This window comes from Xiphophorus hellerii, chromosome 1 (assembly GCF_003331165.1).
Source record: "Xiphophorus hellerii strain 12219 chromosome 1, Xiphophorus_hellerii-4.1, whole genome shotgun sequence".
Taxonomy (NCBI): Eukaryota; Metazoa; Chordata; class Actinopteri; order Cyprinodontiformes; family Poeciliidae; genus Xiphophorus; species Xiphophorus hellerii.
The window spans coordinates 5275080-5302123 of NC_045672.1; the positions used below are offsets into that span (position 1 = coordinate 5275080).

The 27044-nt window shown below is 39.6% G+C and overlaps 1 protein-coding gene across 3 annotated transcripts; it reads left to right on the forward strand.

The window, feature by feature from the left end:
* The first annotated feature begins 475 nt into the window (after positions 1-475).
* rbbp8l (retinoblastoma binding protein 8-like) lies at positions 476-25294 on the forward strand. 3 transcript variants are annotated; one of them, XM_032569406.1, is made up of 14 exons: positions 476-647; positions 7072-7166; positions 7281-7323; positions 10502-10597; positions 11379-11491; positions 11625-11700; positions 12702-12868; positions 12962-13005; positions 13860-13939; positions 14602-15322; positions 15412-15505; positions 19634-19701; positions 19781-19973; positions 24196-25294. In XM_032569406.1, the coding sequence occupies exons 2-14, from the start codon at positions 7094-7096 to the stop codon at positions 24255-24257; spliced, it is 1830 nt and encodes a 609-aa protein (XP_032425297.1). In that variant the 5' UTR covers positions 476-647; positions 7072-7093; the 3' UTR covers positions 24258-25294. The 3 variants fall into 3 exon arrangements, with proteins under 3 accessions (XP_032425297.1, XP_032425279.1, XP_032425288.1); XM_032569388.1 differs by having other exon boundaries at positions 477-647; positions 12702-12874; XM_032569397.1 differs by having other exon boundaries at positions 477-638; positions 12702-12874.
* Positions 25295-27044: the final 1750 nt, after the last annotated feature.

Below are 27044 nucleotides of genomic sequence, written 5' to 3' on the forward strand. Positions count from 1 at the left end.
ACAGAAGTCTTTGACCCTTTCAAACTCCAGTCTGTAGCGTCTTCATAGGCGATTGCTTCATTTTATATCAGGACAATGAACATTGTCTCAGCAGGTAGTGCCCATGTTATTATTCCTAAATTTACATTAAAGTTCAATTATTTAGTTAATTCCATTCTCACACCAGTTTAGTTTTTTTGTTTGTTTTTTTTATTTTGCAGTATGGCATGCAGGAAAACAATAGCTCTTGGTTTAGATATGCAGTCATGGGGTCCTACATTGGATATTTCTGTTTCCTGGAACCGGGCTTCCTGGAACCGGTTTAACCAGTTTCGTGGGATTTCAGCAGAACAGGAATATCAAGGGAGAACTTGCCCGGGCCTCAGTGTTCGTGTTCCTCAAGGGGAGGACCAGCCCAACCGGTTTTCTCTTGGTAAAGAGATGAGAGAGGGAGAGAAAGAGAGAGAAAAAGGAACGGTGGGTGGGGGTGGGGGGGTGAGTGTGAGTGTATGGGGCGTTCTCCTTCACCTCAGTCTCTTCTGTTTCTCTTCTCTCCATTGCGTGTTCTGCTCCCTCTCTCTATTTCGAGCCCATTGAGGAGTTCTGAACGAAGAGGCAGAAGTCGGGACAGAAGGAGCGCCGCAGCGAGAGTTCCCAGGGTGAGTGAGGTGAGTTTGGAATTGGCAAAGGTCGGACCTGAAGGCCAGGAAAGACAGGCTTGTAGATGGGCAGAGGAGCTGCTGGGAGTAAACAACTATACAGGGAACTATTTAGAACCGTCGGTTCAACTCATGCACATGACTGAGGATTTAATTTGGAAGTTAATGAGTTTTATGGATGTTATCAGAACTGCTCACTAATATTCTGTATAATACAGACAGTTTATATATGATATGATAGCACGCCATCATTTGAAATGTGTTTGTTTTTTTATGTTGAGAGGATTTCTATTACATCAGGTTTTTTTTTTTCTTTTTGTAATAAAAAAAACAAAAACTGTCAATAATTAACCCGTCAGCCACATCCTTTTGCCACATGTCTTCCTCTGGTTGTAAACGAGGACTGAGTTAAAACTCCTGCTCTGTTCCCCTTCTCCACAGCTGTGTAGTTGTGACCTGTTGCTGACTTGGACACCAGAACTTTCTCCCAAACAACCCAGGTTCGGTTTTGCTCAAACTCCAAACTTTCCCGCTCTGATACGAACCGTTTGGCAGCAACTGTCTGCCTGAAAGCAGCAGGAGTGAGGCGTGTTTCTTATTGCGTTATGGGTTTCTTCACAGGTGTGGAGCATCCCGGGCGATGTGTTTGCAAAAAAAAAAAAACATGCTAACATCTCTTTTGACTGACTGGGAAATTTCATGCCAGTTGGAGATAGTCTGAAGCCTAGTGAACTTGAAATACTGGGTAAGCAGTGATAAATTTAAACATGTGTGTGTCTATGTGAGAGAAAAAGAGAGAGAGAGAGAGAGAGAGAGAGAGGGAAGGGGTGTGAATAAGGATCTGTGATAGCAGAGCCAGCTAACTGAGGCAGGCAGGTCTTTTCTTGCTCTGCTGAAGTGATCTGAACAGCCTCTTTCCTGACATATCCTGACATGTCAAGAGAGCTGAAACTCCACTGATCAAAATGCTAAATATTAGCGCTTGACTAAATTTGGAATACATTCAGGTACAAGTTTGATGGGAAACTGTGAGTCTGTTACACACAATGTAACACACAACGAGACTATTCTAAAATTGTATGGACTTCATACTTGTAGGTGAATGTTGCCCGAGGCGATTTCAGAGGACCAAAATATTGATGAACTTGCCAGATTAAAGCTCTGTTACTTGAAGTTTGAAAATTCCCAAAAGCTTACATCTTTACCAGCTTTTCTCCCAGCAATGGGAACTGAAAATGTTCAGTTTCCTTTGGGAACTGAAAATGTTTCCATTTTCCACTGCACCCTATTTTTGCTTACATTTTGTGAAGAAGGAAGTTTTGCTCAGTGACTTCTTCAGAGGTTTTTGTGTTGCTTCCTTCACTGGTTCATCTGCTTTACAATCAGAGGAAGACATGTGGCAAAAGGATGTGGTTGCCGGGTTAATTATTGACACTGATGTAATAGAAAGCCTCACAACATAAAAAAACAAACACATTTCAAACATTGGCATGCTCTCATGCCAACATTTAGTTGCATATAAACGGTCGTGGTGGGACAACCGACCAAACCGAACAAACGGGTTCGGCCGCAGTGGCGTGTGAAAGTGAACAGCACCAGTTGAAAATGTTACAAATGTTCCAATCTTGGTCCCCAATCAAACTACTGAGCACTCACTTTGTCATTGCCTCTTTGGGCAGGACGCTTCACCCCCTTTGCCCACTGGTGGTGATCAGAGGGCGTGGTGCTGCCTATTGACTGGCAGCCTGACTTCTCTCAGTCTGTCCCAGGGCAGCTGTGACTACAATGTAGCTTACCGCCATCAGTGTGTATGAAAAGGTCAATAACTGATTGTTGTGTAAAGCTGTCTGGAGTCCTCAGAGATGGTAAAAGTTCTATACTAGTGCAGCCCATTTTACCATTTACCATCCATGCCCCGGGCATCAAGTCGCCACCATGCAGCGTAATGCCTAACTGATCATTCCACTCTTCTTCACCTGTGTTTCTGTGGCTTTGCAAGAGCAGTAGTGTTGGTCTAACAGCCCACTCTACTGTCATAGAACCAAACAATATGATAAATATCCTCATTTTCAATTTTTTCAGTTTGTTCAGCGTTTCACTATGGGAGATAAAACTACTTCTAGCATCAAATCTGGACATGGCAACAGCCCTGACATTCCTACTTCCAGCACACTTTTGAGATGGGGTGCCTCATCGTCTTCCTCCATTGCTGCTAATAGCACTTAGCATTTGTCAACAGCTCACTGGAGGAAGTTAGAGCATCGCATCGCACAACACAAATAATCATCTGGCAGGAACACAGTGTGCAAAATATTAAAACATAATTTAATGAAGTCCTGAAGAAGATAATTTGCCACAAGAAATTTTCCAAATTGAGGTAGTCGAATTATTCAATCTAATCATTACTGCCCTAGTGTCAAGATGCTACACAGCTAGATGAAGTTTAACTGAAAAAGCCCTTTTCCAACAGGTTTGGTAGCAGAATACTAAAAGAGACAGTCTGTTCCTTCACACTAATACCCAATTGCTCATGTAAAAGTAGTCAAAGAGGTTCATGCAACTACCTCTGGAGGGCGACTTTCAGCATTCAAATGTTACCTTTCAAGGGCCAGGCAGGCAAACAGAGCCAAGTGATCCAGGTGTGGATGAGAAATCTCTTCTTGTGCTTCAAATATATAGTCCCAGCAATTAATGAGGCCACGTTTCTCCTTGTAAACCCTGAATTCATCCAGGGCTATGATGGCCACCATTTGCTTGCCAAAATTACTTTCAGTCCCTGAATCAGACAGGAGTAAAGCAGCACCCATAATCATGGGGGACCCAGTGCGTTCAGCGAATATCTCCGAAGATATTCGCTGCTTCCTTCTTTTTTTTCTTTTCACCATTTCCAAAGGGAGTTGTGATGGGGCACAGGTGAGTTCCTGGTGACACTGATAAAGAGCTGCTGAGTGTGTAATGGTGAATTTAACACCAACAAGCACTTCAAATCTGAACAAGAGAGTTTGATCATCCTTTTTATAACATCTTCTCCTCATAGAGGAAGAAGGCAGAAAACAACTAGGAGAAGGCGGGAATGGCCTTGGGTTCACACGTTTATGTCGTCCGTCAGATATTTTGTCAGGCTGGCTGTCTCTAAAGCCTGCAACCTCATGCGGGTGCTTGTCTCCTTGATCTCTAGGACCAAACGGAGTTTCAGCTCACTGATAGGACCACTTTCACGATTTCATCTTGGCGCTTCGACCGCTTCCTGAAAAGATCAGAATGAGATCGTAGCTTTATTTCTTTACAAAGAGCAGTGCTAGGTGTCGTTTATGCTTCAAATGCTATAACATTGGGCCTATAATGCAGACTGACTGTTCAGCATAGTTGTACAATTTTCAGTACGCACATGAGGTGAGGCAGTCAGAAAAAGAGAGAAAGAGAGAGAGAGAGAGATTCTCTGCAGTAGCTCGCCCATCCCATGTACTTTATCTCAGGTTTAGAGAGGCCTTTGGTGGGGAGCTGAAACCGGCTTGACCAGTCATGACTTATCTTGCGAGCTGAAAAAGCTGGTAAAAGCTGCTTTCCTGGTGGCAAGGCTAATGGGAGGCTCTGATCACCGCACAAGTCATGTTCTTCCCTTTTCTGTGTCCCAAGCTATTCAACACGGAATGCCAGGTTTCACACATTGAACAGGTTGCTGTCCACTGGGTCCGAAGCAGTGCTAGAAAGTAGAACGCTCTTTGAGTTATGACCCTTCAGCGAGGGTGGAGGCCGTAGCCTTAGCAAGAACTCCAGAACACACAGGTTGTCTTAACACGCTAGTGTGTGAACTGAGGGTAAGGTGAGCTCATTGCAATTTCACTCCACGCAAAATTAAGCCAGTCTTTACATGTAGGCAGGACAAAATAAGTAGTTAAGGATATAGTTACCTTTTACTAAGAATTTGCCAGAACACTTATTTTCGAAGCTCTTACTCAGCACAGTACAGACCGGAGACTTTTTCCAACACATAACACAGCACCAAGCGAGCCAGAATGCACAGAGCGAATCTTCAAAAAAAAAAAAAAACACACAAAAACTTTTTTACTTCTGAAGTTTTTTTATTCATTCAGTTGCATTTATATTTTCCAGCACTGATAATTTAATAATAGGCAGTAGAATGAATCTACCATACATATAGTTACATCTTAATGTGCTCCAGAGCTAATAAACATTAGCATCTTTCAGAAACAAACCATCAGAAATTCTGCTACCGTCTCTTTTTCAAAAAGGTTTTTTTTCCACCAAATCCAGTCACTTTCCTACTGTGATTATTTCAGTCTCACTTAGAAAAATGCATTGTTCTCACTTTCTACATGCTGCTTTTGGCCACTTCGAAAACAGCCAAATCCTCCCAACTGCAGTCAGATATCCACACTGTCGATGAACAGACAGAAAGTCACTGCTGCTTACCTCAGTTCCCATCTTCCTGGGTGTTTACACTCCTGAGATGTTTAACCCCTTTCAAGACAAACTGCGTGTCGATGTGAACACAGGAATTGCACTCAGGGCTCAGACCAACCTTGCGTTTGGAGGAGGTGGTCTGGATACGGTTTCAAACGAACTCTAGAGCCGTTTGTGTCTGGTGTGAACGATTCCACACAGCTACCAGGTGGCTGCTGTGAACCAGGGTCGTGTGATGAAATGTGGGATGAAGAACAGTAAACAAACTAATAAGCAGCACGTTTTTATGGCAAAGCACAAAAGCCCCATTTATCTTTCAAGACAATCCGAAAAATTGACTCCAGCTTGACAAATTACAGATGGAGAACAATTTGTCAAATCTGCGAATTGCAGACGGAGATGGGAATCGAGTGGAATTAGTAATTAGGATGCCAATGGCACGGCAACGCTCTGTCGCGACAACAGGCATATGTTCTTGTTATGAAGACATCTGATTTTCTTTATTGTCTGTCATTGTGTTTTGGTGTTGCAGTTCAAGTTTTTCCCAACAGTTTGTAATTGTCTTGTTTTGAAGGGTGTCAGTAGCCGTGTTCCCATTAACCATAGAATCTCATGAATTGAAATTCCGGAAATAAATGAGTATAAGGGAAATTGGTCCTGTTTTTTTTATGGAAAGGTGCTGCGCTAGGACGACGTGGATTTTCGGTGGTATTTCAAAACACACTGAAGAAACACTTTTTTCACAGGAGTCACTTGATCAACAGCAGGATGTTACTACTGGCGAAAACATCAAATAAGACGACAAGAAGTAGTAGGAGGATGATGGTTAGTGTTTTATTCTTGGACAGTGTGCAGCTGGCTCCACCAGAGCTCTCACAGCATCACACAGCTCATAAAAAGTTGTGGGTCATTCCAACGTGTTGAATCCATAGCGCTTCTGTAAAATCACAGACTAGAATTTCCCCAGAAAGTTGCATACTTAGCCGCTCCCAAGTAGGCGGGGCTTATCACTCCGCACTCTCTGATTGGCTGATAGATTACAAGCGCCGGCAACATGGCTGAATTATGAATATATGTCATGCAACTCTTTACTTCTGACGTCGTCACGACTTACCCTGTGAACGAGCTTATTCACCTGTGATTTAAATTTCAGTTCTCACTGCAATTGCGAAATTGTGATTTTTTTATTTTTTATTTATTTATTTATTTATTTTTTGGCAATAGCAGATTTGCACACGTTAGTAATGGAAACGCAGTTAGGGACAAGCCAGAACACTGTCCATATATAGTCCATATAATTTGTTATTGATTATATTCAAGGTGTTGTAGAGAAACACTGGGTGCAACAATCAATTCACAGCACTTACAATAAAGCGAGCTACACCATGGCACCCGTGGAGAAGGATTTCCCATGGTGCTACTCGTAAAATCTGATCAGATCGACCCAACTCTAGATAAATCCACACAGATTGTAACTCTGAGCTTCTTACTTCTTAGCAGACGCTCTTCTGTTTTACTCGCTGAACTTACATTGTGTCGTACGTTGAATTTACTGAAGGAGTGGAAAGTTTCTTGAACTTATTTGCTCCCGTATGCTATGACAGTATTTTCAAATGATGGCACACGTTTGAAAACGCGATCAAGTTTATATGGTGTTGTTTATGTATTTGAATCACAAACTGCGAGCCAAAGTAACCCACCTGGCAGGTCCAGTCTAACTAGTTTTCCTAAACAAAAAGAAAAAAAAAAAATCGCTTCCTCATGAGAATTTAGGGACTCCTTCTCAGATTCACACAAACAGTCCTCGGGCTATAACGTTCGCGCGTTTAACTGTTCTTGTGAGGTTTTATTATTTCGTAATAACATCGGATTAAGGGCGTGGCGCAAGCTGGAGCCAATGTTATTGTCGCAAAAAAAAAAAAAAGAAAATCCTGTTTTATTCTATTCTTCTGATGGACAATGATTGAAAAAATAAAAAATAATAAACACCTGCCTTTTTGTCACACAGTTTAAGCGAAGTTCATCTGTGAATGTTGGAAATAATGGAGAGCTTCAAAGACCTTCTGCAGAAGCTGCATGAAGCCCATGAACGAGAAGTGGAAGGTGAGGGGCTAAAGATTTATGAGCACAGCAAAGATTGTTTTTCTTTCTTTTTCTTTTTTAATCACCATAAGTTCTGATAGTCATAAGTATGCCTTTTTTTTTTTTCTTTATCAGTGTTGCAGGTGAAAGTCAAAGAGCTGTCCAACAAGAAGGGCTGGTGAGTAGACTCGTGGTTTACGTAGAAATTGAAGACAGTTCAGATGTGAAGCGTTTTCAGATCAGACAGGGAGGCGGCCCGCCAGACCTGCACCTGGCTCCGGGTTCACTCACGTCATTTGCTGCATGGAGGGAAGGAAGCTCATGTTGCAACAAGTCTGTTATTGAGTCACCGAACATTTGATTCTTCTTAGAACTGAGAGAAAGGGGAAAGGAGATGGGAAGATTATTCAATGTAAGCACACCTATCGTATTAATAGCAACTTGACAAATAATTAGCCCTTTTAAATCATTCAAGAAGTGTAATGAAGATACTAAATATTTTCCCAGTGGATATTTATTTACTATAGGAGCAGGTGGCACATGTCAATAAAACTCAGTTTTATGAGGCTGCAGAACATAGAAGCTTTGGTGAGGATACTGCGGGATGAAACTAATTAACCCTTAATTTTGTTACTTAAAATGAGATTAAACAGCAGCTAAAAAGTCTGAGAACTGATCGAAATCACAGCCAGCAGCTCTGTGTTGTTCCAGAGAAGACAGTTATTATTACTTTTGGAAAAATTGAAGTGTTCATTTTTGCTGAAAGTTTTACAGTCCCAATTAAAAGAAACAATTCACTTGTGATGAACTTGCTTAGTTGAAGTCCATGTGGACAAAGTTGGGACAATCAGAGAAGAGTTCTCATCTGATAGTGCGGTAGACTCGGTTCAAACATTTGTCACATTTTCAGCTGCTTTCACACCGCACTGCGTCAAACGAACCAAACTTTTTGATAAACCCGTTCACCCCCTCGCCTCTAGGGGCGCTGCACCAAGACTCACTGAAGAGGTTCATGACCTCTGAAGAGGACATGAACGCAACTTCTTTCTTCACGAATTGTAAACAAAATTGGTGGTGGTGTCATTCGCTCGTCCACGCTCAGGACGAGCCATTTGTCCCGCTACCATTAGACTCTCTTTGTTTTTGTTGTATTCACCCAGAATGTCCTGCACAATAGTCTGCTTCCTGTTTCTGGAGGGGTTTCCGGTCCACTTGGCGTTCACATGTACATTAGAACCGCATCAGAGTTCACTTCAGCAGAACCAAGACCTAGGTTTGAAGGCGGACCAGAGTTTGCTCCTTTTCTTTCGGTTCGATTGCTCCCCAAACGAACCAGACGTTTCTAGGAAAGTTTGGTTCACTAGGAAAACAAACTGTTTGGTCTTTTGATCAAGGTGGACTAAACAGAGCTGGTGTGAAGGCAGCCTGAATCAAATATTTTTACTTGTGATTGTACATTTAAAATAAAAAATACTTACACATGCTTGCACAAAAAAATAAATGGGAAACCTATTCATAGTGGGGATGTAAAACATTTTGGCTTCATTAGATGTTTAGATTAAAAAAAAACAATAACACAATCTCTCTATCACAGTGAAGTTCTATTAACTGATTTTAAGATAGAGAAAATGCAATTTGTGCTACTCCTCCACATTGAAAGGAGTCAGCTCTCCCCTGAGGAGATTTTTTCAGACATGTCCCTCCACTAGGAGACCGAGGGGACAGACCTGGAGACACTGGAGTATCTGTCTCTCGGCTGAGTTCTCGGCTGTGGCTATCATTCAGAATTTGTTTTCTGACCACAGGTCATCCTGGAAGACGATGGTTCCCCATCTTTGCTTCCAGTTTTAAAAAAAATTTTGGAAAGTTTTTTATTCAATTTTATTTTCTTTGATGTTTCCTCTGCTTGATGCCAATAATTTGACCCTTCTTAAACAGACTAGCATCTCTCCCACGGCCACAGATTGCTAGCTTGGACATAGTTGTTTAAGAAATGAGAAACTACTCGTTGAATCAGTTTGAGTTAAATAACTTTTCCCAGCTAATAGATAATCACGCTACAGTAATTATCCAATTGGACATTATTTGCTTAGTTAGAACCATTTCTTTGGGCAAAGTTTTGTGTATCTAATATTTTTCAGGGACCTCCTAACATTTCCAAATGCAGCTTGTTCCCTGACAGGGATGGGTAGAGACCTCAAAGGGGAATATGGAAATTCCTGTTTTCTGCTAAAAGTCTTGAACTGTCTCACAGCCTGAATAAACCAGGGACATGTCTTGGCATGCTATAGAAGAACATTTCCTTTTCAAACAGCTTCCTTTGTACTTCTTACATCATTTTAAACATCTCAGAGACAGTGATAGTGCTTCACTCAGTAGCCGCATCTATACCAAAGAGTGTAGTTTTCACCATGATCTGGTAGCATTCGCTGATTTTAATAAAAAGGAAAAATGTTAACATTTTTTTTTTTTTTGACTGACCAGTCGCAGGTAAGGGCTGATCCTGCTGACAATCAGATAAATCTAGATGATTTGGTGGTTCAGTTTCCTGAAGTTCCTATAGCAAATTAACATCCTTTAAACCAAACGTGTACACTCAAATCTTAGGAAATTAATGACAATCAAACTTTTTTGCTTCTAAATAAATCTCTGACAAATTGTTTCTCTCAGAATTGTGACTAAAGATGCACCAACTTGATATTAATACCAAATTGTTGTGTCCAATCCATAAGGGTAGATCTGTTCAGTAATTCAATGCTTTGTGTTCTGAGCGTCATCATGCTTTATTATTTTGCATTATATTTAGAATTTCTAATTGCACTTTCTGAATCATTAGAAAGAAGGTTTGTTTGTTTGTTTTATCTGTTTCAGTTTCTTTATTATTTATTTTACATTTGGCTGTTTTTATTGCGCTGATTGAACAAATTTAAGTTGTGTTGTTTTTATAAGCTGGCTAAAATATCATTGTTTTTAAGTGTGCTGTACAGGCCCATAGTTATCAGCTAAATTCAATTTGTTTATGTCTGTTTAAAAAAAGAAATGTTTTAAGTCAGTTCAGCTCTGTTTTTATGTATCGGATTGGTATCGGGTCAAGTCTCAACCTCAGATATTGTATTGGTATCAGAAGTGAAAAAACTGAATCGGTGCATCCCGACTTGTGACAACTAGCAAATGGGAATAGTTTAGGAAATTCTTGAAAAAGAAGAAAAAGTTTGGTCTGTTTTGACTTGAGACAGTGAGAAATAACGCTATATGTGTCTTTTTATTCTGCGAGTGTTCAAATCTGATTTCATTTGAATGTTTATGGAATTTGTTTGTATTACTAAAACCCGACTCTAATTGTTTGATGCCAACAGCGACACAAAGCGAATGGAGGAACTATACACCAGAAACCAGCAGATGAAGGAGCAGCAGAGATTACTGACGGAGAACATCAAGACTCTAGAAAACAGGTAACACTGAATTAAAACCTAATGTTTTCTGTAAAGATTTCAGTGTGAAGACTTTCTTTGAGATTAGTAAGATACAAAAAGATGAAATCGGCTTTGTATCTCTTCTGCTGGTTATAGGAGAACGTGTTACTTTTGAGATGTTAAAACCTACTTCATGTTGTCAGGCAGGTTCCGTTTAAGAGATTTCTTTGTACCACCTGTCGTCTTCTTCATCTTTCCTGCCAGTAGTAACACCTGGTTGTTAATCAAATGACCTGCGATGCAAATAAAAAAGTGCTTCCATTGCAGTTTTGCGAAACACATTTATTTCAATACCTCGTACTAACGCAAAAATGTGTTATTGAAAATCGGGTTTTCTCAAAATTAGCAAAATTCTGTTAAGCGAATGTATTTTCCTATTTCCGATTTGCACAGTTATACGGTCAATGGAAACTCTGCTACAGTTGAGCCATCGTTTTTACTGGGACTTGGAGTTATATTGTCACGTGAGATGATGTTGGTTCGGACGAGCTGTTAAATAAAACCATCATTTAAAAAGTGAGTGAACTGTAGCTTCAGCTGCTGAGGCCTGACAGAGTTTCATTTCTTATTTGTTTTACAAAATAACTTGTTTGCAATAATAGCTGATTGCCACACAGTTTAGTTTTTCAAGTGTGGAACAAATCCAGCTTTCGCAGAGAGATCAATATACAAGAGTCTCCTCAAATATATGAATTCGGGGCATAATTAGCGTAAAATTAACACTTGAATTTGCTTTTTTTTTTTTCTGCTGTGTGTTCAGACTGAGAGCCGGACTGTGTGACAGATGTACAGTAAGCCAAGAGGTCACCAAGCGGAGACAGCAGGAGTACGAAGCCTCACGCATACAGAGCCTCCAGCACATCTCCCTCCTTGGTATTCCAGATGTTTTTTCCTTTTATAAGTATCATTAGCTTCCTCTAAAAATCACTTTGTTTTTCAAATCTTTTCTTGTTGCCTTTATCTAAAAAAACCTATCTTTTACTGCGACTTGTTCTTTGGGTTTTAGCTGGAGAGATGACCAACCTTCGGAAAGAGAATCTTAAACTTAAAGATGACGTTGCCAGTTTAAGAGCAGCACTTGAGTGAGTATGTGATATTTGATTGGAAAGGTTGAGGTTTCCACTTAGTTTAGCTTAATGTAAGCTAAAACTACAATAAGGTTTAGCTTATTTTAGAGCTAGTCCTAAAATCCTCCTTACTGATTTTGACAGTTTAGGTTATTGAACCTTTATTTTTTGTACAGTTTCACTCATTAGGAAAACTATTATTGCTGCACCAAAAAGGATTTTGGACAAAAGTGGAAATTAAAAAAAATAAATGTGACATTTAAAACTGAATCCCAAGGAATGCATTTCAATTTAATCATCTCTGGGTGTTATAACTAAATGTGCCCAATGAGGATTCAGTTTAATAAAGTCCATTAAACTGACTTTTATCAAAAAGTTTCACTCTTTGCATAATGCTGTTACCTTGTAAACGACAGGCTAAAATGCAACAGAACTGTTGTGTTTTATTGTCGTGTAATTTGGACCTCGGTCGAATTGTAGTTGAGAAGCTTAATAACCTCTACAAATTAATAATCACACAAGAAAATCGCCTTTGTTGTAAAAAGATAACGTTCAATTGATTGCATCGTCGTTCTAAACCTTCCACTGGCTAATTTCAGTTCGACTAAAAAATGCAAAATCCAAATGATCCCAAATTTCTGCTAAAAAAAAAAACCAAATGAGGTAAAAATTTAATGCCACATAATCAACTCCAAAGAAATACAATGAAAACGATGAAATCAGTTCATTGAAATTAATTGTATCCCAACAGAAATCAATGTATTTTGATTTGGTTTAGTTAAGTATTTTACATTGTCAGTTCACAACAAATGTCCCATATATCAAAGTGAAATTTATTCCAGTTACAGATCACATTTGATTAAATTCAAACGCATTGAAAATAATTTCATGTCATTTTGATCAAATTCCTCCCAATTCAAGTCATTTCAGTAAAAATTCTACTAAGTTTTGTTTTTTGCGCCCCCTTAAATTCGTCCTTTGTTTCTTCAACACTACCTGTCGGTGTGTGAAAGCAGAACTTGCAGCGAGCACAATAACAACAACTCTGTCGACGTCAAGCCAAAGATGTCTCCTGACCTTCTGTCCCCTGGAGCCGTAGCCCTGGTCAGCCCAACCATCAGTCGGTCCAGAGACCAACCAGCAGACAGCGATGTACTGGTGAAGACTGAGGCAGAGCACAGAGGTGAAGGTGAGGCTCACCAGAGAAGAAGGGCTTCTTTTTTTAGAGCAGATTTTGTAATTTGTTCTCTTCTATCATTTTTTTATTTTTTTACAGAAACTGTATGCAGGCTGTTGAGAGGCACAAACCGAAGTAGTTTTGTAAGTTTTTTAAAACAGCTTTCTACGCTTTCTACCCTTTGTTGAAACCTAAATTCAATTTTTACAGTTACCTAATTAGCATGATAACAACTTCCATGTGTATTACTGCATTGGACAAGTAAGCTAACAGTTATTCCACACATGAGCAAAGGTGTTAATGCGTTTTCAAACCTGATAGCCTGGCAGACCCGGTTTGATTGGGGACCAGAATCGCAACATTTGTTCCATTTCCAGCTGCTGAAATTCACTTTTACACGGCTCTGTGTCAAATAAACCAAACCCTTTGAGCAACCTGTCCCTCTCCCCCCCTCACCTGTGGAGGCACTGCACCAAAAAGCACTGAAAGAAGTGACACAAAAACCTCGGCAGAAGACATGTGTGCAACTTCCTTCTTCTCTAAATGTGAAAAGGAATAGAGTGGCATGAGACTTTAGCAGTTGCAGGATTCCTTATATTGTCTTTAGCAAAACACCACAAGCCGTTTCTCCCGAAGGCGCTAGACATGCACATTGTTTTGGTAGTATTTACCCAGAATGCCCTGCGCATTGGTCCACTTCCTGCTTTTGGAGCGGTCTCTGGACTTCTTGGTATTCACATATGCATTCGAGACCTAAGTTTTTAGGCGGACCAGAATTCGATTACGCATTCACACATCCCCATACGAACAAGCCATTTTAGACGAACCAACTAGAGTTAGAGAAATCTAAGCAGATTAAATAGGGCTGATGTGAATGCACCGCCAGGTTCGAAAAAGTATAGCTATTTCCTTTGATATTTTACTGTATTTCTTTTGATCAAAGAAATCTGGTAGTAACCTTGAAATGTATTGTAATCCACTCCTTTTTCTCACACAGGAAGTATACAAGCCTCAGCCAACTTTAGCATCTTCATCCTGGAAGACAGACCACAGAGTAAATCGAGGTGTAGAGAAGAGGTAAAAACCTTATAAGTGGGTTTATACATAAATGTCTTCAAAAGAGAAGAAGGATTTTTTTTAAATGCCAAAATGCTTTGATCCCCGGAAGCCATATGAGTTTTTATAAACTCATATAGACACATAGTAACATTTGTGGGGAGGAGTGCCACCATTCCCAAATCCTGGTTTTGACTTGAACTAATCAATATAATCATAGAACTCAAAGTGGCTGAAAGAATTTAGATGACCAAACATAATGAACTCTTTTAAGTCATTGACTGTCTGGACATTTCGAGGCATCTACGTTTTTATTAATAGTTGTATTTTATTACCAGGTGTCATCTGCATAAAATGAGATATAGCATATTATGAAGTAGCTATACAATATGAAGGACAAAAAATATTTAATATTCTCTGACAGAGAAAATACAGTCCTTCCTATGTCAAGGTAAATTACATTATTATAAAGACTTCAAATATGCAGCAATGGAGAGAGTCATTGTCCAACAGAGAGCAAAGACTACATCTACTGGACATGACAGGTGACACCTGGGACCTTTGAGACTTCACCTCAGTTTTGTTTTTGTTTTTTGTCCTTGTTTTTCATTTGGTTAAAAGAAAAAATAAGATCACATTCCTTCCTAATATATAACTAACTTCTGTTCATCATTTCCTCAAAGCGTTGAAGCTCTTGATCAGCATTCCTCCATCCACACCCCACATCTTCGGAAGAAGTCCTCCTCCTCACCAAGTGGAGAGGTGCGACCGAGCAGACCTGTGATCCACGCTCCAATCCCCTGCCATCCCAAACCAGTCAAGAGTGGCCCCGTCTCTCTGCCCTGGCCTCTATCTGAAGGCCCGAACTGGGGTCCCATGGCAGCTGTGGGAGCCAACCCAGCATTGCAGAACCCTTCCAACAGGCTTCATTTGTCACGCCTCTCCAGCTTGATCTCACCAATCTCACAAGCCACCACCAGAAGGCATGGTTTTGATTCTTCATGGCAGAGCCAAACGCAGAGCACGCCTCAGCCCCCTAAAGAACCAACAGTGGTGTTCACATTCAGGAGGATGCCAGAGAACATAGAGAATGAAACTAAGCCTGTAGAGAAAACAGAAAGCCCACCTTCCAAGACTCAGAAAGTCTCTGGAGAAGAACTTAGAGAGAGCTCAGATGGGCCTCTGGACCTTTCCGATCGAGCAAAGACTAAACCTAGCCAACCTGGAAATGATGATTGTCCCATCGCCTTGCACTGCGAGGGAGACGTACAGAGGAGCCCTGACAGAAATGTGAATACAGCGATACCTGTGTCATCACCTTCACTCATTTCCCTCCCTTCTTCTTCCTCCTCCTCTACGCCCATCAAACAAGAACAACAGTTGATCAGTGATCATAACCATGAGGTATTTTCAAACTTCTTCACACTACTAGTAAACCTTTAAAATTTTTACCATGGTGAACAAAAGATGTAATGATGGTATTATTGCCGCAGGTCAAAGATCAGGATAAAAAAGAGGAAGCAAATGATAAAACGGAGCAAAGCAACGGAAAGAAAGTTCCTGTCCTCACTCTGTCATTACGTCCAGGTAAAGATTACTAAAATGTCTGCAACTCTGTCTGCTCACTGACTAACAAATCTTCAATGCAAAATCAGGCAAAGAGAAATAGCAGGATGCTATTGACCGTTTCAACTATGTCCGTTAGTCATGTTGAGGTGGAAATGTGGGATGGCAGTATTTAGTAAATCGACTGAAATTGCTTTCCCAAGTTGTTTTGCCAGAAGTAGCCGGAAGTAGCTCACCTAGCTCGGGCTCATAACCAGCGGTATTTACAGAAGTTGGAAATAGCTAGCTTAGAAATCAACCCATACCCCTTTCCTTCTGGCATGTTGACTTTGCCTGAATTCACCACATGATTTATATCACCATGTCATAAACAGTGTTTCCTCTTACACCAGAGCAGATTTAAAAGTGTACAAAAGACTAGATGCTAACCAGTTTTCTTCCTGCTTTTTAACAAGCTTCATAGGAGTGCATAGGTTATTTTGACGTCTGTCAAGGGCTGCCATGATCCAGGCTCTGAAGAGCGTTACGTCACATTTAAAGGGTCAAAACAATCCTTCTTTCTGTTTTGTTTTGTTTTTTCTTAATTTTTTATACATCCAACTCATTGAGAATGCTCAGCTTTATGCAGTAAAGTATTTTCTGGCAGCCCAATAAGGACTTGTTTACTAAGGAAGTTGAAATGTAATACTAAGTGCAGAATCTTAAAAGGGACACTTTTAAGAATCGTTTTTGGAGCTTCAGTCCCCATCTGAGCGCCCGCCCCACAGAGCCCCCTTCCCCAAGGTTTCTCCCATACAACTCCACCAGACTAGTGTAAGCAGCAATTAGCAACACCTGGTTGGACTGGATGTTATTTGATTTGTTAACACATAAACAGAGCAAATAACATTATGGGGAGTTGTCAAAGTGCAAAATAAGGATTTCATATTGGCCATTCAAGTTAATATAAACTGTACTGTAAGCAAATCCGACAGAACATCTCAAAATGGTTTTTGCAAAAAAAAAAATATAATAAAGAAATAAAATAAAGGTGAATTCATCATACAAAAGACAACGCTCCTAGTGATGATTGTAAACGGCATTATGGAGAAGTATAGTTGTTATATCATGCTGAAGGAGGAGTGTTGGAAAGGGTGGAAGCTTCTTAAAGAGACAGAGACCAATTTCCAGGCGTCAGATACAGCTATGTCATGAGAAGTTATATTTGATACATACAGTATTTCCAAAACATCTAAAGTTTCCATTACACCCCTAATACATGTTTTTTGTTTGAGATGTTTTGAGTTTTAGAAAGAGAAAATGTCTTTGTGAACTGGCACTGCTCTGATTACGTGTTAGCTTGAGCCCCTTAAGAGTTTCTTTTTGATCCGTTAAATCGAAACCACTCTGAGTGTTAAATGACTTAACTCAGTGGTTCCCAAAGTGTGGGGCGCACCCCCTATGTGGGGCGCAGTGCCATTGCAGGGGGACTCGGGAAGCGGTATGGATGAATGGAGAAAAAAAAAACTGTTGCACAAAAGTGTTTCACTGTAAAGATGGTTTGTAGTTTGTTTTGTTGCAACCTGAAGTGTGAAATAAACTTCAGTGGCGTTTGAAAAAAAAATATGTGTATAGGTTTATGTCTGGTTGAACGATGTGTGTGCCCAGTTGATTTCTTTTTTTCCTTTTGGGGGGATTTTATTGTAATCCATAGGATTATCCATAAAATCTTTGGGAACCACTGACTTAACTCAACCCCACTATAAAGAAGCCAGAGTTTTTTGTTTGTTTTTTTAACTTTGAGTTCCTCCTCCTGCTAAGCTTGACAAACTAGCTTTGAATTTAGCCTATACAAATGAGAGCGGAAGACTCTGTCCTGAAAATCAAGTTCTGGGAAAGAAAGCTATTTACTGAATGTGTCAGTTCTCCATACAGCCTTGGTTCATTAAAAATAAAAATGCTTGCGTCATTGACTGTATTCCGTTATAAGTTGCCAATATCTCATAAAATACCTGTTATGAGAAAACATAAACCAGACATTTACAAACACTAAAAAGGTTTTGAAATGTATTTTTTCCTCATTGTCTGACATGAAAATTGGCTGAAAATGTCATTATAGTTTATAAGGCAAAGGGTGTGAAATTGATAATGGCATTTAAATTAGGAAAAATGACTTTCACGTTAAATCTCTTTTTAACTGTTGTACTGCACCGAATGGAAATTTAACAAACAGAAAGGGACACATGTTGCTGTATGATAGCCTAAAGCTTAACGCAGAGTTTCAACAGGATTGCCCGTAGAAACTTACAGTAGCTGATACTAATGATAAGTTATTATGTTATATTGAAGCATTTCCAATATTAATAGAAAGTCCAATAATTTGGGCTGAGACTTTAATGTGTCCATTTTGAATGACTAATTACATACATTTTAACAATTTTAACGCAATTCTTTGATTATTTTCATACAAAAGTCCTGAGCGGGAACCTTTTTATTTGTGTTATTCACCCATAAATCTGGCGTACAAACAACATACGCAAACCACAGCAATGGGTGACAAAGCTGCTTCTCTTGGCCCACTCGGGGTTCATTTTTTGTTCAAAACCGAGGAGTTGGTCATCCATTAGCATCCCTAATGCTAATGTCATCGCCCACTGTCCGCATTTCTAAAGAAGTACTTTTTATTGAAGTTCCATGAATGATCAGGTTCCTGAAACACTTGAAAGCTGAATGGGTATAACAGAACTTTTCACCAAACTGATGGTTGAATAATCTAAATAACAGGATAAAAACTAAGGGTGCACCGATTTATCGGACAGCCGATTTATTGGTGCCCATTTCCCTAATTTTGTAAAATCAGTGAACGCCCGATTTTCCATCTAAAGTTGAACTCATCTACCAATTTCATCTACCTCTGCAAAGGTATTTAAATCAACTGCTATCTTCTTCTGCTCTGGTGCTTAGAGAGGTTTGACTAGCAGACCCTCCCACCAGATCATGTCTATATGTTTGCAGTTAACGATAGTCATCTCACTGTTGGCAACTTTCTTGCTATATTTGACAACATTTTAGACAAAAAAAATTGGTATCGGCCAAAATTGGAATTGGCAGGTTAGGATTTTTTTAATAGATCAGCAATCGGTGATCGGCCAGAAAACTGCAATCAGTGCACCCCTAATAAAAAACAATAAATATCTTTATTGTTGAGCTAGTACGTCTATTTATGCAATAATTTAGAAGCAAAAAGAGCTTTAGCATATAGTTTCAGTATATGGTTTGCAATTAAAATGTGATTCACTGTTATTAATTAATTACAGACCCTTCAATTAACTCGCTTAAGACTTTTCAATCAAGTCCCACCACTACTAAATAAAATGAAATATAAATATCATTGACACACATAACACATTCAATAAGCTTGCTTTGCATTATGTATTAAATGTTCAGCGTGTCTTTAGCTTGTATAGATTTTGTTTTCACACCATTTTCCCAGCATAGCCTCTAAGTGTCGCCATAGAGCCAATAACTGTACAAACGTGTAGACCAGCCAGAGAGCCTCACAGTGTTGAAACATCTGAACTCTCTTTTTTGAAGATATTGGTCTTTTGCCTTCTATGTCTTTCAGGACAACAACTTTCTATAAACTATGTGCAGTTCAGTGTTGAACAGGACTGCTGTCCTATTTTAAGCCTCACAGGAAATAATCTAAATTATTGCTTCTGTATGTGTTCTTTGTCCAAATTAGAAATCAGTGTGACGTTGCTCCTGTTTGTTTCTCATCCAGCGTCAGCACAGGTTCAGTATGACATATAGTTAATAGATCTAGTATTCATTCCCTTTTTTTGTTCTCCATATGACCATTCCACCAACACTCACTAAACCATGACAGCTCTACCTCAGGGTGTGTTGAGCAAGTGGCTTAACAGGATATTATGGAAATGTGTCCCATGCTGATGTAGATAAGTAAGTTTGATTGTGAGAAATGCCTGTCAAGGCAAGAACTGTAAAAGAGTAAAGCAATGCCTTCTTCTGGTGTTCAGTGTTGATGTTCTACGCACTGAAGCAAAGGAAAGCAGAGCAAAAGTATTACACATTCCTTTAGCTAAACAGTTAGCAGTGGAAAAACATATTTTGTGCCCAAGTGGTTCACTTGTGCTCATTTTTCCATAGCACTGGTAAGGCTAGAGACCCTGACATCTGCGCTACAGAAGCAAGAGTCGATATCGTCAAACGGCAAGGTAACCCAAACTAAGACACAGAGCTGATTGTGTTGGCAAATGTCTAAACCTTAAGCTGTGTCTTTATTTCTGCCTGTAGCAAAAGTGTCCTTCTATTGCGAGCCCCTGTGCTTCCTCAGCATCGCCACAGTCCTCGTCTTCAGCAAATGAGGCCGACAGCAGCCTGGACGAGCAGGAAGACAAGAGTGGGTCGGGTCAGGAGAGCAAGGCAGGCCGCAGGAGAAAGAGACTTCGCATAGAGACCGAAACCGACAGAGACTCAGACACAAACAGTGAGTAGCGGGTTTATTTTTAGTCCCTGAATGTTAAACACATTGAATGTGGGTATTTCAGGGTAATGTGACTAACAGAACTGATAAGAATGAAGCACCAGAATAAAAAAAAAGCTCAGTGATTTGGAACCAATTAGTCGGGCACGGTTTTAGTGCAGGTCCAATACAAAGCTTTACATCATATCATAATCAAAAACATACCAGGAGTGTTGCCTTGATTCTTTCATGCATGTTTGAGAAATCCTCTAATCTCCATGGCAACCATTCAGCCATACAAAATGCCTGGTTGGACCTAGTACCACCTTTCAGCCATTGCTCCTCCTCGGAGCTGCTGTTTGCAAGCCTCTGCCTCACAGAGCAGCCCTGCCTTGCAACTGCCCCACTCAGTTCCTTCAGACTAGCCAGCAGCAATTAGCAAATATCTGGTGGAACATCTGCTGAGCTCATTGCATGATCTACTTCTCAGTGCAGCACTAGTAAAAACGTTGCTAAAGGGTTAAGTCATAAAACCTTGAAGAAAGTGACATGAAAACGGAGTGATGTTGTGATGACTTCCTGAGTTTTTAAAGAGACAGAGGCCCAATTTTAAGGTGTTAAACTACTAAGTCAAATTTCTTTTAAGGCATTTTGGATGTTCATATAATTTTTTTTATCCACTGTAAAAAATAAAAAGTAACATAGTTACTTGATTGCTTGATTATGCTATAAAATGACATTATGTGCACGGAGAACATGTAGTATTGTAAAAATACTATATGTACCTATAAACCTATAAACCTATCATAGGTTCAGAAGAAAAACCTTGTATAATAGCAGAAAGCACGGTGGCCGTCAAAGAAAGACTTTCAGTATTCAATTATGCCTCATTAACTGATCTGTACATTATTGCAAGAGAACGCAAAACCTATTGGGAGGCAACGCAAAAGTATTGTGAGGGAATGCAATACTTTTGCAAGGTGAAACAAAAGGGGAAAAAAATCCTCCATGTCCTCTAGGGGGCTCCATAAAAAAACACCTCACCCTAGCGCCATAATCTTTTATTGAAAAACAAGAGTTTCTTTCAAAATTGGTGTGCTTCCACTAAACAAATTTATTTAAATGTCAAATTGTGCAATCATATGGCCAATAGAAAGCTCTTTGACTGTGTGAAAATAACATTATTATTATTATTATTATCTGAGATGTGCTTGCTTCTGTTGAAGCAGTACAAATGTACTGTCTATACTTAATCTCAAAAGTTCTATCCTTGTAACTGTATGTTCTACAGCAGCAGGAAGATGATGCCTGAACATTATCTACTGAAAGTCAGATACAGTGGTGCAAAATATAAAATCATAAACTTTACTGGGGGAGGGATTTATTTGTTTGTTTGTCTTTCATCATGTCTAATGTTTCGGATCATCCAGGTGATCTAAGCATAAGACAAAAAGTAACTTTGTGTAACTACGCAAGAAGTCATCAAATAATGGTAGAGAGGCCAGACTACCAGAGTTATTCCAACCTTGCAATCGACTGCAGGACAACATCTAAAGTACTGCAGGCCTCTCCCATATCAGTTACAGCCAGTGTTCGTGATTCAACAACAAGAAAGAGACGTGGAAACGACTGTGTCTGTGGGAGGGGTTCTGTGGCCAAAACCAGACGGATCGAAAATAACGCAACAGCAAGTTTCCCATTTACAAAAAGACATCTTGGTGATTCTTAAGACTTGTGAGAAAATACTTTTGTGGACTGGTGAGATGACGTGTTAACTTTCTGAAGGTGTCTCGATACATGTTGTAAAATTACCACAGCAATGAAACAGGATACTTACAGGTAAACATGCTGTTGGAAGTGAGACAGGGTGGAGCTTCGTTGACTCTTTGGGATCTGGACAATTTGATGTAAGTGAGGGAACTGCAACTTCTGTTCTCTCGCAGAAAAACCTGAAGGAGAATGTAGGGTCGCCAGTTTGTGACCTCCAGTTCAAACAGACGTGAGGTTTGTAGTAGGACAGCCAGACAGTTATTTATAGGTTTAGAAGCAAAAGACTTATTTTCATTTTATTTTGCATGGTTCTCTTGTTACTTAAGTTATTGTTGTATGATATTTCAATGTTTGAGTGTATCAAAAAAGCAAAATCAGTAAAATAGGGTAAACGTTTTTTACAACCTGTATTGTTAAGTGGCACATGAACTCTGGTTAAAAAAAAAGAAGTCAAATTTATTACAACAAAAATATCATTATTAGCTCACTCAAGTTCTCTATTGTACTTATTGTATTTTTAAAGTCCTGCTGACCAATTGTTCTCCAGGACTTCTAAGGATCTTGGAAAGTGTGTTTTTCCCTCAGCTCTAGTGGAGTCATTTCAAATCTTATTTCTGACAGATTGTTGGAAATGATTTTTTTTTTCACTTTTAAGCCATAGAACTCTAACCATTAAGATATTACAGGAAAAAAAAGCCCTCAAGCTCCAGTGTTGTGTCTACACATAACAGACAATTTTGCATTGTATTCTCAGTGTAATTAACAGAAAATCAGATTTTAGCTCCATCGAGATCGAATCCCAAAAAGATGTCAGCTGACAACGTGCCATTCAGCAGTACGGTTTAGGCGTCTGTCTGTCCTTTGTCAGTTCTTTGCTCTACCTTTCTCCCCCTTTTTCTTAAAGAAACAACTCTCAGATCCTGTTCATCTGCTGGGGAGACTGTTGTAGGCCTGACACTTCTCCTTTTGCCCTCCAATTGTCCACTTTCAGCACTTTTTAAGCACACCATGCTCAACATGCTTGTCATAGGTACCGGACAAAAACTAAGTTAAAAGAGAACCCAAGGAGCTTCAGGAAGCCTGCAGAAAGTTGAATTCTATTTTGAGATACTGCAACAAAAAAAAAAAAAAAGCTGAACTGCTCAGAGGGAAAATACGCATTATGATATATTTTTTTAAATCACCGTGCAGCATTTATTTACTGTTTCCTCTTATTACAACAAATGTCTATAACCAGACAGTTGTTAGTTTATTTTAAAAGTGAAACCACAAATGTGCATTAGTAGGAAAAATAAAGAAGAACAAAGTTAGTTAGTTCCATGCTACAAAAGTAAACTGCATGTGTGTGCCCTGATTAACACGTCACATGCAGCATTGTCTTTAAATGTGGAGATAAGATCTGCAGCGCTTCAGAGGTTTAATGTGGTTCAGTTCTGCAGAGAAGTCTATACTGTACACTCTCACAATGACAGATCTCTGCTCTGTGCATCATGGCTTAGTTTAGTTTTGTTTAGTCAACCCCTCCGCAGCATTGCGATTGAGATAGTTGCAGCCTAAAATGACTGATTTTGATCTTTGCCATAACCTCGTCTTGCAAAAACGTTTAAATTCCTGCACAGAACTTTCCCTAAAAAGATACGATCTTAACATGACTAATATTGAAATGGGGGAAAAAAAATTCCTCATCCCAGCAGCTTTATTTGTTTTGTTCTTGAAACGAATCAAATCATGTCCTGAGGAGTTGTCAAACTGCAAACGAAGAATTCCATCTCGGTCATTCAAGTTTACGTGAAGTGTAATATAAACAAATCCAACATCTCAAAGTGGTTTTTGCAAAAAAAACCATTTAACTTTATTTAACGAAATAAAGTTAAATGTTATCACTTAGCTTCACACATGCTTACGCCTTGCAGGTTCGGTTGTCAAGTGGCATTGTGAAGCAGGAAGTTAGATTATTAGGGGGGTTAAGCGGATTGGTCAGAATTCGGTTGAGTTTCAGTGGTTGCCTGAACGGTTGCCACGAGAGATTCAAGGATTTCTCAAACATGAATGAATGAACTGAAACAACATTTTGGGTTTGTGTTTGATGAGGGAATAACATTATAATGTGATATAAAGCTAAAAAAAAAAAAAAAAAGAGTAGATTTTTCCATATTAGGTGCCCTTTAAAAAAGTCCTGATGGTCCAATCTTTGCTAGTAAGGTGTACCTGAATGTTTTGTGGCAACGAGATAAAAACCAGGCTGGCCTTTATAACAAAATCAGAAGCTAATAAGAATATTTAATTTAAGCTAAATCTTTTACATTTTAACACAGATGTCCTGAAATCCATATTTTTAAGTTTAGTAAGCTTGGAAAGAACAGCTGTTGTTTCTCTCTTCCTTTAACTATTCCTAATCTTATACCCATCTTAACAGGATCTTTCTCAGGTTTGTTTCTATCTGTAATAATTTAAAATCCCTTCCTGTTGTTCACAGAGATGCACCAGGAGAGAAGATTCAAGATCACAGTGAGAACCGAGGAGAGGAGCCCCAGCTAGAGAGGAGGATGGAAATCACGCCTGGACGCTCAGACTGACAAGTAGTTACCGATTTCCTCCCACACGGAGGCAGCGTGGCGAGATGCACACCCATCACTGACTTCATCAAACATCCTCAACGCTCTGCCGCGGAAAGGAACGGCTCATTTGCATATTGTTCTTCTTTCATCAGCGTGACGCCTAACCAGCTTCCACGCCCTTTTAGATCAGTTTTTTTTGTGTGTGGGTGTGTGTGTGTGTGTGTGTGTGCAGAACGTGATCAAAATATCACATGTGCAACCTATTATACGCCTTCATTTACATGTAGAGGTTGTAACTTTGCAAATGCAGGTTGCAACAATATGGTACGACTTAATATTTGTCACCTACAGAAAATAGCAGCAATCTGTGGGTTTGTCGGCAGAAGTGACAGACATTAGTCTGCTGATTAGGCATTTTAACAAGTTATTTTTATGTTGTGTGTGTGCCTGTCTCTCTCTTTCTGAATGTTCCTTTTATCCTCTGAACATGCTAAACCAACAGTAGCGTCACCTCGCAACATGTTGCATCGTAGCGTGTGGTCGACGCAAAAACCGAGCGGCTCAGATTTTGGGACGATAACTAATCCTCGACTCCAGCAGCTTCAAGAGTAGCCGCCCTGTTTAAACTCCGTCACACAACCAGCATGTGGAGCCAGAAAAAGGTTCTTAGCTCCGAGCAGATTTCTTCTGGTTTTGCTGTTTTGTCACATGTCAAAAAAAACGAAACACTGAGTTACAAAGCAGTTTTCAAATGATGACTTCATTCATGGCCTTCCGTGAAACATAATTTCTGCCGCTGTTAAAGTCTTGACTAGCCTGTGATTGATCAGGGTGTTTATTTTTTTGTATTTTTTTTTGTTTTGTTTCAGTTTTACTGTAGCATTAAGAAATCACTTAAACAGCTCTGGTCTCACATGATCTGAAAAACGAGCAGACCTACAGAAATGAATTAGTGTCACGTGTTGTGTCGCGTTAAATATGTGGTCAGAATAAAAACGGAACAGTTTTCTTTTATGACGACGACTGTTTTGCCTTTTTATGCTTTGTGATAATAAATGTACATCATGTACTAGTATCCTGCAGCAACAGTATTTAATCAGAAGCTTCTACAGATTTATTGCAAGGCTGACTGCTACAGGATCACAGCATCAACATCCGCAACGAGTCTTTGAAGGCACTCTGATGAAATGAGTCAACATTCAATTTCCCTTTGGGATGGATATCGAATTTTGAACTGAAGTGGGAAGAAAGAAAGAGTAAGAAAAAATTGCAAACAACAAAATAAAACAGATTACACAGCAATGAAAATTGCTAACTTTTAAGTTAAATAAAAAAACAATAATAACTTAAAATCAATCATGTTTGGGTTCAAAATGTCACTATTTTGACCTCTGAATCAATCGGGGGGTTTTTTCAGCAGGCCTATGAAAATAATGGCCTGATGAATGAGACGGATGAGATCACTCAACTTTTTACCCCATCCAATGCATTGAACCTTAAACAGGAGGAAACAACTGCAAAGTGGCAAAAATGAACTATAAATGTTAATACTTAAATTACATAAGAATTTCAGTTATTTAAACACCATGTCTAGTGAGCGAGCAGTCCACCATCTGCTTGGGAAGAAGCCATATTTATTCCTGTTACTAAAATCAGGGACAAAACCAGCATACAAAAGCATGAAACAACACATTTACCAAACCAAAGCCCAAACGCCCCAGGATTGAGATCTAAATAATGTAATAAATATCTTATGGGGTTTGATTTGGAAAAAAATTGATTCACACTAGATCCCTGGTTCCTTCCCAACTAGTTATACAACAGTTTCACCTCCTTGTTCATTTGTTCAGCTGCTTTTTACTCTCCCTTTCAGAGAAAACAGGAGTGATTACAAAAAGAAGCTTTTTTTTTTTTTTGCTCTGGGTCCCTCGGTTCTCATCAACACCTTAACTTCTGCCACAACTCTTCAAAACCATGCTGCTCTGCAACCTGTGCTTAGAAGATTCTGCCATAAACTGAGTGGTATTGTCTATTTTACCTCTTATTTCTAAGGTGCTGAGAAGAAGTTCAGCCTGGAAAACCCATTCAAAGAGAAAGTAGCTATTAGAAAGTTTATTTGACAAATAATAATGATAATCTTTGGCACTTGTATCCCGGGCGCCAAAGGGGTGCGAGTGCCCTTTGGCGCTCAACAATCATTGCGTGGCAAAGTGCCAAATCATTGTTGAAGCTCAACAAGGAGCAGGTGTAGAGAGGATGCCGGACTGTATGAACGAAGCGATGCCTGATGTTTGGAGGAGACGAGGAGAAGACCGATACTAATACACTGTGAAGGAGGAGCATGATGAGGTGATTGGCTGGGCAGGTCAGGTGAAGATAAGTGCTTCATGAAGGCTTCATTTGTTTTTACACAGCTACAGTCATTCATGGAGGAGCACAAATCTCACACAAAATGTCTCTTTTCAACTTTGCAGATGATTGTCATGTCAATTTCCCCTTGAAAAGCAGATCACACTCTGTTAAGCCCCTCGCAGAAACTGGCTGGCGCTGCATTTTTGAATGTCTGCAAACTCTATCTGCAAACCTTCATCAATGTTTAGTGATTTAAATGGTTTGGGGTTTGTTTGTTTTTTACATTTAAATGTTCAGGCTAGCAGCTGTCTTGGAGAGCAGTGTCATAGAGTCAGAAATTTCCCGACACATCTGCAAATGATAACCTTGTATGTTCACTTTCTTCAGAGTAGCGGCGTCAATCACTTGCACCTGT